At 43.9% G+C, this 10,965-nt stretch overlaps 1 protein-coding gene across 2 annotated transcripts in view; it reads right to left on the bottom strand.

Annotated features, from left to right (window-relative positions):
- LOC138156397 (L-serine dehydratase/L-threonine deaminase-like) overlaps window positions 1-6,315 on the bottom strand; it is a 13,881-nt gene extending 7,566 nt beyond the window's left edge. Inside the window, exons 1-3 of one of the 2 annotated variants that reach the window (XM_069081687.1) lie at window positions 6,263-6,315; window positions 4,918-5,030; window positions 939-1,093 (exon numbers count right to left, since the gene is read on the bottom strand). In XM_069081687.1, the coding sequence (XP_068937788.1) occupies window positions 939-1,088 (150 nt within the window). In that variant the 5' untranslated portion in view covers window positions 1,089-1,093; window positions 4,918-5,030; window positions 6,263-6,315. Of the gene's footprint in view, window positions 1-938; window positions 1,636-4,917; window positions 5,031-6,262 lie in introns of those variants that run through there. The other variant, XM_069081686.1, reaches the window with a different exon arrangement.
- Between the last annotated feature and the right edge of the window lie 4,650 nt (window positions 6,316-10,965).

Genomic DNA, 10,965 nt, shown 5'->3' with positions numbered 1-10,965 from the left:
AGGGCCCTCCCAGCCCTGACATTCCCTGTTCTAAGGCCCCTCCCAGCTCTGACATTCCCTGTTCTAGGGCCCTCCCAGCCCTGACATCCCATGTTCCCATGCCATCTCCTCCACCTCCAAGGTCCCAGGCTTCTTGTAATTGCCCTTTTAGCACTTCCCTCTCTTAGCTGTGCAGTGACTTCATCTCACCCTGTTTGTTGTCTAGGGGTCTCCATGTAGCTCAGTACCTTGAGCTCTAAGTCCCAGCCCCGCTTATTCCCTACCTTCCAACCAAACTTCTTTTCCTTATTTCCTACTAATATTTGCAGAGGAAAGGATATGCTAAACTCATCTGCACAAAACATGAATAATTACATTTATATGATGTTTAATATCCTCACAACAATTCTGTTAGGTACTATTATTATTCCCATTTTACATATGAGGATATCGAGGCTGACAGGTTCTATGACTCTTGCACAGCTTCATTAGTGTCTGAATCAGGATCTGAACTCAGCTCTTCCTGATTTCAGGTCCAGCACACTATCCACTATATCACCCAATGGTCTTCCCCAGGGGAGGGCTATGCTTTTTAAGCAGAGGAACTGGGAAATGGAAAGGTCTTAACTTAAATGACATTTTAAGGATAGATCTTGAAGTATAGTCAGTTTTGGGATAGGGATTTTCCTGGCACTCCCCTCAGATTGTATCAGGTTGTCCCCTAGGGCTTTTATGCAAATGATTGACCTAAGCTCCCCTGTCCCAGGGTACTTGGGGTATCTCCAAGCACATGGCCACACTGATAAGTTATTTTTTTGGGACCCTTGTGGACCTCCTTCTCCCTCCTCTGCTGACCTAGGAGGCACAGACACTTCCTGACCTTCATCTCCCTCTGAAGGGCCCACCCTGCTGCTGCCATCCCTGGCACCTCCCCATCTCCTCGTGCTTCCCCTTCTCACCGTCTTGCACAAGTGTCCAATACCCCTGATCTTAAAGGACCCTGAGGGCTGAGCACTGTCCATCTTGAGGTAAACAGTGGTGCCTGCCACGTTGGACAGGGCCATGCTGTCCCTGATGGGGGTCTTCACATGGAGAGGCTCCTGAGACATGATCACTGCAGTGGGGGAGAGAGACATGAAGGATGAGGCAGAAGAAACCTTTCTGACCTGGACAAACCCCCAGAATCTCAGATTAGAGACCATCTCACTCAATTCCCTGATTGTAAAGAAGAGGAAATCGAGACTCCCAGAGGTCCAATGACTATCTCAAGGTCACAGAGCTGGTCGTAGCAGAGCTAGGTCTCAAACTCAGGTCTTTCCATTATGTCCTATTGCCTATACAAAGCAATGAGACCTTCCCCAAGTCACACACAGAACAACTCTCATTATAGAATCAGAGAGTTTCAGAATAGGATGGGACCTTACCTGGAAAATGACTGAACAAGCTACGGTATAGAACTGTGATGGAATCCTATTGTGCTGTAAGAAATGACGAAGGGATGGTTTCGGGAAAACCTGGGAAGACTTGTATGAACTGATGCAAAGTGAAGTGAGAAGAACCAGGAGAGCAATGTATACAGTCACAGCAATATTGTAAAGTGAATCAACTTTGAAAGACTTAACTCTGGTCAACTCAATGACCAACCAACATTCCAAAGACCCCGTGATGAAACATTCCACCTGCCTGCAGCTGATAGATGGAGATAGGCTACAGAATGACAAAGGTATTTTTTTGTCATGATTAATATGAGAATTTGTTTTGCTTCATCATATATATTTGCTGCCCTCCATGGGGGTGGGTGGGAGGAAGATAAGTTGGATTTTTGTTAATTGAAAAACAATTTAATTTTAAAAAAGGATAGGATGGGGCTTCAGTGATCATATTGTTTAGTCCCATTCATACTTGGAAGAAAATGCTCCATGTAGCTTCCCCAACAAATAACATTCAATCTCTGCTTGGAGACCTCCAGGAAGGGGGTCCTGTTCCCTCCCAAGGTAGCACACTTCACTTTAGATCAGTTTTAGTTGTAAGGGAATTGGCTGATTGTCGAGATTTAAGAAGGGGATGAAGACAATGTTAATACTGTAGATTCCACTTAAAGGTGGATTATTAATTATTTATAATTATTAATTAACAATTAGGGAGAGAGTGCTGCTGTGAAATATTTCTTTTGAGCAATCTGGGGTAGGAGGACTGTCCCTCTCCAGGACTCAATTTCCTCATCTGAAGAATGGAAAGGATGATTGCCTGGAAGAATGCTGGCTTGTAATTTAATGAGGATAAAAGAGACAATGAAAGTAGAACTATTTTTGGAGACAGAGACACAGAGAAGAATACAAAAGCTCACAATTTCCTTGTAAACCTGTTCTGTGAGGCAAGTGTAGCTAAGAACTCAGGAGGATCTCTATTTTGCTGCTCTAGGTCAAGGGTTATCCTCAGAGAATTCATATTCAGAGGATCTGGGTTCAAATCCTGTTTCTGCCACTCACTACCTCTGTGGCCTTGAGAAGTGTTGTTTACCCTTTCTGGGTTTCAGTTTTCTCATCTATAGAGTGGCAAGCTTGGACTAGATGACCCATACAGTCCCTTCCAGAGCTAAATCTACAAGTCTAAATCCTTCCCTTTTTCCCTCCCCATATCGATGGTCCATCAGAAAACATTAGATTTTGAGTTAGAAAACTGAGTTCAAATTCTACACCTGATATTTGTGAGAAGTCATTTTATCTCTCTGGATCTCCGTTTCCTCATCTGTAAAATGGGGGATCAGCACACTAGAGGACTTCTAATGCCCCTTCCAGCTCTAAATCTAAAATCTTATGACCTCTAGGCATGGGGTCCTTCCCAGGCAGACCACTTTGGCCTGCAACAAATCACTTAATTTCTGTCTGCCTCAGTATCCTCTTTTGTAAAATGGGCCTAATAACAGCATGTACCTCAAAGAGTTGTGAGGATTAAATGAGGTAATAATTATTAAAGAATTTAGTACATGTTAGATACTTCAAAAGTGCTTGTTTCTTTCCTTGGACCTTAGTTGGCCTAGAGTGGAGGTGGGTGTTGGTGTTAATACCACCTAAGAAGCCTCTGTATTTTACGGGGAAGGTGAAAGGTAGAAGATGTTGTGGGTCCCTTCTGCCTGCTCCCTTCTCCATCAAGTGAGATTGTCTTCCTTTTGGATTCCCTACACTCATCTTTGCTAACATTTATACCACCTACTATGTGCTAGGCACTGAGGCAAATGCTATTCAAATGATTCTTTCATTTGATCCTCACAATAACCTTTCAAAGTAGGAGCTATTATTTTCAACCCCATTTTGCAGATGAGGAAACTGAGGCAGACAGAGGTCAAGGGACTTGCCCTGGGTAACACAGCTAGTAAGTGTCTCCGACTGGGTTCGAATTCAGGTCTTCCTATCTCCAGGCCTGTACTCTCTCCACTGGGCCACCTAGTTTTTGGAGGCATTAGACGGCTTTCAAGGTTTGTTCTAGTTTTTAATCTAGGATTCTGTGATTAATAATCAGAGAACTTGGGCTCATGTTCTGCTTCTTTTCAGATTTCCCCATTTATAAAATCAGTATCATAATAGTTCACATTTCTATAGTCCTTTAAGGCTGGCAAAGTTCATTAGGGGAATGGAACAGGAACAAGCATTTATTAAACACTTACTATGTGCCAGCATTACGCTAAACACTTTACAAATATTAGCTCATTTCATCTTTACAGTAATCCAAGGTGGGTCAGATTTTTATAGATGAGGACACTGAGGCTCAGGGGTTAAGTGACTTGGTCAGATTCATATGGTTAGGTAAAATCAGCAGCAGGATTTGACCCCAGCTCTTCCTGACTCAAAGTTCAGCCCTGTATCTACTGTATTATTCTCAAGTCCCCTTCAATTGTGACATAATCTTTAAAATGCTGAATATGACTGTAAGACCTAACCACTAGAGGAATCCTGGCTTTAGAGTTGGAAGGGACCCAGGTCATGGAGTTCAATCCTCTCCCTCCATTTTACAGAGGAAAAAGCTAAAGCTAAGAGAGAGGAAGAAATTTGTGGGTTTTATGCAAGGGCTAGTTCCCTAAGATCACACAGCAAGGTAAATGGAAGAACTGGGACCAGGCTGCTCCCATAGAAATAAAGAGATCATCACCATCACCACCATCTGTGCAAATAAATCTCAGGCTGACTTTTTGTCAAATCAGCTTAAATTGATGAATGCTGGTCCAGCTTTCAACCTCTCCTAGGAGGGGAAGAGAAGGGATGGTCACTCCATCACTCCCCATCAGAGGCGCCATAGTGCGCAGGGGACTGGGTCTGGAGTCAGGCTGAGCTGAGTTCAAATCTAGCCTCGGACATGTACTAGCTGTATGCACCTATCACTTAACCTCTGCCTCAGTTTCCCCATCTGTAAAATTCAGATAATAACAGCACCTACCTTCCAGGGTTGTTGTGATGATCAAATAAGATATTTGTAAAAGAGCTTAGCACAATGCCTGGCACATGGTAGGGACCATAGTATTGCTTATTCCCTTCCTTCTTTACCTAATTTCCATCCATTTCTAGTTCACTGGGAAAAGAGTATTAGAAGTGACTGGGAAGGGTTAGGATTGTATATTTAGGGTTGGAAGGGTCCTTAAGAGTCCAACTTCTTTTTACAGATAAGAAAACTGAGGCACTTGGGATTTATTCTACTCAAATCCTAAAAGAGAAGTTAAGTGAATTGCCTGGGGGTCACACAGTTTATTGAGTGTCTGAGGTAGCATTTGAACCTGGGTTCTTCTAACTCCAAGTCTGTTGCTTTAGCCACTACACTTTGCTATTTCTACAATAGAAGGTGACTTCCGTCAGCATGAATTTAGATGGGGAAAAATTACATCTTTATTTTCATTCACTTCTAATTGAAATTTAGCATTTTATTTCATCATAAGTGTGGGCCACACACCTGATTTGGAGAAGAGATCTTTAGGGGATCCACACTACAAAAGGGGTCTGTGACAGCCAAAAAGATGATGAGCTGTTACCGGAGGACTGTCCTTTGGAGGTATAGTTACCGATCTGCATGGACAGAGAGAATTTCTTCAGTACGAGTTTCCTATTCGATTAAATCCTAAATCCAGACAATCATAAGAATAAATCTAGAGAGAATGAGTTGACATTCCAATGCTACTTAATTACAAAAAACAATGATTTTATTCAGTTGCATGTGAATCCCCAGAACGTTAAATATAAAAGATCAATTAGATCTGTCTTTAAACTGTTTCTATCTAAACTCCATACAAAAAAAAAGGAGAAAAAAGTAATAATAAAAATAATAGAATTTGAACCAAGAGACAGCTTGACATAGCAAATAGAGGGCCAGCCTCGAAGGGAGGAAGATTCTGGCATCAAAACCTTCCTTTTACTGTGTGACCCTGGGCTTGTCAGTCACCCTTTCTGGGCCAGAGGCATCCCTGGGAAGACTATAAATGACAAATGAGTCACACTGGTAGATGGAGAGAATTTCCAATTTGGGATCATGAGTATGAACTCCCCATGCCCCCTAAAAAATAATACTTGCAGTAACGTTCTCCAGGGCCTGTGCTATGGGAAGTGTTTTGTAAACCTTAGAGCACTGAAGAAATCGATTGATTCTTGGGGGGAGCACGGTTTGGGGTTTTGAGATGTAGGATGCTATTTCTCTGGGGACTTGCATCTCATACCCAAATACTTCATTCATGACGCTTTGAGCTCCTGGGTTTGCAGGTGAAAGTCTGGCGAGGAAGAGGTTTTAGCACTGGGGGCTTAGGCTACTGGGGCTAACATTCCCTCTAGTCTGGGGTCTGGATTGGTGGAGGTCATAAAATTCAGACCTCAGAAGTCCTTCAGGATAACCTGTAGTTCAGATAGAATCCTCTCTGCAACACCCTGACTCTGGTCTGTCCAGCATTGGCTAGAAGACCTTTGGGGGCAGCCTGGGCATTGCCCTCAGTGCCAGGCTCTTGGGATCTCATAAATAATTCAAAAGGACCAAGGTAAGGTAGGGATGAAAGTAGGGCAAGCTGTCTGCTTTCCTTCAATCATACTCCTTAGGTCCATCTATAAACACCACAGGGAAAATGAGGATCAGTTGGGGGCATTACATGCTCTCTGACTTCTCCAAATGGTACTTCCAGTTTGCTTCTTTTTGGTTTGGCACCCCCTCCCCCAAACTGAGGACTCTCTTGGTCGATCACTTGGCCAATCCTTTCCTGGTGACCAGGAGAGGGAAGGAGAAGAGAGGGGCAGGGGAGAAGTCAAAATTCACTCACCAGGGAGAAGTTGGCCAAGGGTGTGGAGGGAGCATCCAGAGCCCTCCTGCAAGGGCCAGGGGAAATCACTAACTGTCAGTTCCCAAGTCCCCTCCCAAATTTATATCGTCTGGCTGTTCCCAGGGGAGCCAATGGAAGTTTAGAGAGGGCCCCACCTCCCCTCCTCCCCTCCTCCCCTGATGCCAGCTCCCTCCCCTCTCCTCCCCTCAGGAGACCTGTGGAGAGCAGACAGTTATCCAAGGGCAGCCCATAGAGGATGGGAGGTAGGAGAGGGCACGAGGACAGGCAGGGGACTTAACACTGTGCTAAGTTCTGGTGCTAAGAATAGAAAAGTCAGACAGCCCCCTCTCAGGTGCTCACATTCATTATAATGGGGAAGACCATGCATTTAAGAGGTTGCAAGTCAGATGGTCCTTAGAGTGCAGTGACAAAGCAGAGGGTCACTACCTTCCTTAGTGTCATTTCCACTAATAAAACCACATCCATTGCTGATACTGAACCATTTGATTGGAAGGATGACTTCTGAGGTTCTTTCCTTCTCACAGCATCCTCTAGCCAGAGGGGTTCTCATGGGTCATCTGGTCTAGCCCTTTGCATTCGTCTAACCCAGAGAGATGGGCTTAACCTAAAGCAAATTCTAATCCATAGCCCCCAGCTTTGTCCCTGTCTCTGTGTCGTAGGATCTTGGATCTGAAAGGAGCCTCAGAAACTATCTAGTCCACCCTCCATTTTACAGATAAGGAAACTGAGGCCCAGAAATGTTGTGACTTATACAAAGTCACAGAGGTAGTTACCCTCAGAGGTGGGATTTGAACCCAGGGGCTTGTCCCCCTGCGCCATAATTTGCCTTCTCTGTTCCTTCTTTTTCTTTCTCTGTGTCTCTCCCCCTCTTGTCTTTCATCACACACACACACACACACACACTCACACACACACACACACACAGCAGAGTTTGGCCCATCAGACAAAGCCCCCTTGAGTCAGATAACTGTGTTCGGGGCTCCAGCCAAGGTGCAGAGCCGAAAGCTGGGACCAGAATGATGATGAGGTGAACAAGGCAGCTGAGAAGAAAACAAATCCCCAAAGTCTTCTCTTTCCCAGGGACAGTGTGTCCCATATCTCAGCAATCTGTAAGACCCAACAAGAAAGAATGGAGCACTTCCCAGCAGAAATTCTTTTGCTTCCTGTCCTCCCCACCAAATAAACTTTCTTCAAGGAAGAGAAGGATAGAGAAACCACAAGTGGACAGCTCTAACCACCTATTTAGTGGCTGAGGCAATGGAGGGGTGTGTGTGTGTGTGTGTATGTGTGTATGTGTGTGTGTGTCTTGGTGGGGGGAGGTTTGCCTTGTCAATGGTCTTGAACCAGTCTCCTTTATTGTACATACAGTTCATTCCACTTCCTACACTCTTACCTCCTGGAGTCTTTGCAGATTGCCTCAAAGAAGAGACCCTATAGGAGCAGGGAGTAAGAAAAAGGACTAGGAATTAAGAGAGCTTTAGGAAGGACTCACTGGATGAAAGAGCTTGAGAAATGGACCCTTTTATGTCTTATAGGTTCATAGATTTAGAGTTGGATGGGAACAGCAAGGTGATTTATCCTAATCCCCTTGTTTTACAGATGAGGAAACTGAGACCTGCAGTGTGAAGTCAGTCGGTTAGCAAACATTTATTAAGTGACTACTATGTGCCAGGTACCGTACCAAGCCCTGGGGATACACAGAGGCAAAAGGCAGTCCCTGCCCTCAAGGAACTTACAATTTAATGGTAAGTGACTACCTAACGTCACACTATGAAATCTCATTCATTTTTATAACATCCCTTGATTAGGCAGAGGCAATCAGGGCTTTGTCTTATTGAACAAATAGGGAAAATGAGATGCCATGAAGGCAAGGAACTTGTCCATAGTCACTCGGTTATGTCAGGAAAGAAATCCACGGTTTTAGACATATTAAAAAAGACACTATGTAGAATGAGAGAAGTAAGAGTTCTGTTGTACTCGGCCATGGTTAGGCCACTTTTCCAGTATAATGTTCAGCTCGTATACCAGGAAGGACATTGATAGCTGGACAGTGTCCAGTGGAGGACAGCTAGGGTGAACAAGGGCTTTCTAAGAATGACATATTGGTAGAAGGCATTGGGGATGTTTAGCAGGAGACTTGGGGACAACGTGAGAGCTGTTTGCAAGTCCTTTGGGGGCTGTTACCTTAGAAGAAGGATTAGCCTTGGCTCCATAGAGGTAGACTAGTAGCAATGGGTGGAAGGTAGAGAGTAGATGTAGCCCAGATGCAAGGTAAGATTTCCTAACAATGAGAACCATCCCTTCAGGGAAAGGGCTGCTTTGTGTGACAGTGGGTTCCTCCTCAAAGGAGGCCTTCAAGCAGACACTAGATGGCCATTGATCAGAGACACTGGAGAGAGTATTCTTGTTCAGGTAGGGGCTGTGCTAAGTGGCCTGAATGACCTTCCAGCTTTGAGATGCCATGATTATGACTTGTGATTTCCTTCTCACCTTCAGCAAGACTGTGATTTTTCTTTGAAAGACCTTCCAGAAAGATGGTGGATTATAGGTGTAGATGAACGATAACTTACTAGTTATGGCCAATTTGTGAGTTTTTGTTTTGCTTAATTTCTTTCCCTTCCTCCCTCCCTCCCTCCCTTCCTCCTTTTCTCCCTTCCTCCCTCTGCCTCTCCTTTCCTTCCTTCCTTCCTTCCTTCCTTCCTTCCTTCCTTCCTTCCTTCCTTCCTTCCTTCCTTCCTTCCTTCCTTCCTTCCTTCCTTCCTTCCTTCCTTTCCTTCTTTCTTTTGTTTTGGAGATCAAGTGTCCCTATCTCACTCAGACTAGAGGTGCAGCTATCCTTTATGGACCCAGTCCCGATGGGCATGGGGTCTTTGACCTGGTCTGTTTCTGACCTGGGCTACTTCATTCTTCCTTAGCTAACCTGATGGTTCCCTGCTACTGAGGAGGATGCCAGAATTAGAGTGGATTCCCTATCAGCCTAGTCCTCTATAGCTCAGAATTCCCTTTCTCAAGTGATCCAACAAGCCCCAGTCTTCCCTAGTAACAGGGATTTCAGGCATGTGCTACCAACTTGGAGTTAACTGAACTTTCACATCACAAGAGAGGGTTCTGCTGGGGCTGCACCTGTTCTTAGTTTCCTCTCCTTAAAATGAGAGGGTTGGACCTTCCATCTCCTTATCCAGGTCCTTAAGGATTCTACATCTACAACCTTCTGATTATGACTAGTATGTGATAAAGTGGCCCTATTCCACATTCTGCCCAAGACTGGACCTCCATCTATGACTTTGATAGTACAAGGCAGATGCCACCTTCACTGTTGCCTATAGGATATAAAACAGTAAAGTGAGGGTCTCTAACCTCTCCCCCAGCCCTCTGGATACACATTCTATACTCTCTATGCATTCATGACACATGAAAGTCCATATCAAAATAACTAATCATAGACATACATACACATCTGCATTCACATGCATGTATATACACATATGTAAAACCACACAGAAATTTTATATATGCATATATTCACATACGCACATGTATTAATATACATGCATACATATAGTGGTTTATATACAATGGGAAGTTGATAAATGTTTACAAAATTGAATGACAGTCCATATTACAATGATTAATTACATATGTACATACACACATGTATTCACATTCATGCACATGCAATGCACATACACATACTCATATGTGTATATATACACATGCAAAACCACACAGAAATTTATATATGTATGTGCATACATGTATGTATATAGACACTATATACATACACATATGCACATACACACATGCACATAGGTAACAGTTTGTATACGGGCAATTGATAAATATTTATGAAACTGAATGAAGAAATTTTTGCTTGTGTTTTTCCTAGAGTCACATAGCAAATTGATGTGAAAGAAGAAATTCTAAAACCCATATATCATTTTCTGAGCATTTCTGGGAGGACCAAACATTTCTATATTGTTCAGAATCGTGAAAGGGTTATATTCTCTTATTTAACAGTTGGAGGAAACTGAGTCTCAGAAATGGTCAGTTGTTCAGCTTATGACCCCATTTGGGGTTTCCTTGGCAAAGAGCCTTGCCTAAAGGGGCCTCCAGAGCAGCAGAGTCTTATTGGTGACTAAACTCAGGTATCTAATTTGGAGGCTCAGACTTGCTGGATGTAGAGGTCAGTGTGAAGAACAATACTAGGTACTTTGGAGCCCTTTTCTGAGTCTCAGTTTCCTCCTAGTAAGAAGACTACCATCAAAGATGAAGTAAGGTGTAAAATCTTTTGGTCTCCCTGCATGCAGCAGCTCCTGCCCTCCCCCTGCCAACAGGCCCTGGACCATGTACACAGATCTCCAGGTCACCTATCTGTCTGCTCTGCTTACGTCACCCATTCCCCTGGGCTTCCTATCTTCCTATTTCAATATGTGTGTCCTTGGCTCAGGAGGAGGTGGGAATTTTGACGCTTGTTTTCACAGCTGTCTGAACACCCAGATCTCTGTTCTGTTTGTCCTTCCCAGAAGGGCTGGCCTGAAGTAAGGCTAGGAAGTAGTCAGAGTTTATCTATGTAGTCCTTCCTTCCCTCCTTCCCCCCTTTTCTCTTTCCTTCCTTCCTTCCTTTCTTCCTTCCTTCTTTCCTTCCTTCCTTCCTTCCTTCTTTTCTTCCTTCCTTCCTCCCT

The sequence above is a fragment of the Petaurus breviceps genome, unplaced genomic scaffold (genome assembly GCF_028583685.1).
Source record: "Petaurus breviceps papuanus isolate PSGF00001 unplaced genomic scaffold, PetGlider_PUasm1.0 99, whole genome shotgun sequence".
Lineage (NCBI taxonomy): Eukaryota > Metazoa > Chordata > Mammalia > Diprotodontia > Petauridae > Petaurus > Petaurus breviceps.
Note: the sequence above shows the minus strand (reverse complement) of the source record. Positions and strands in the feature narration are given on the sequence as shown.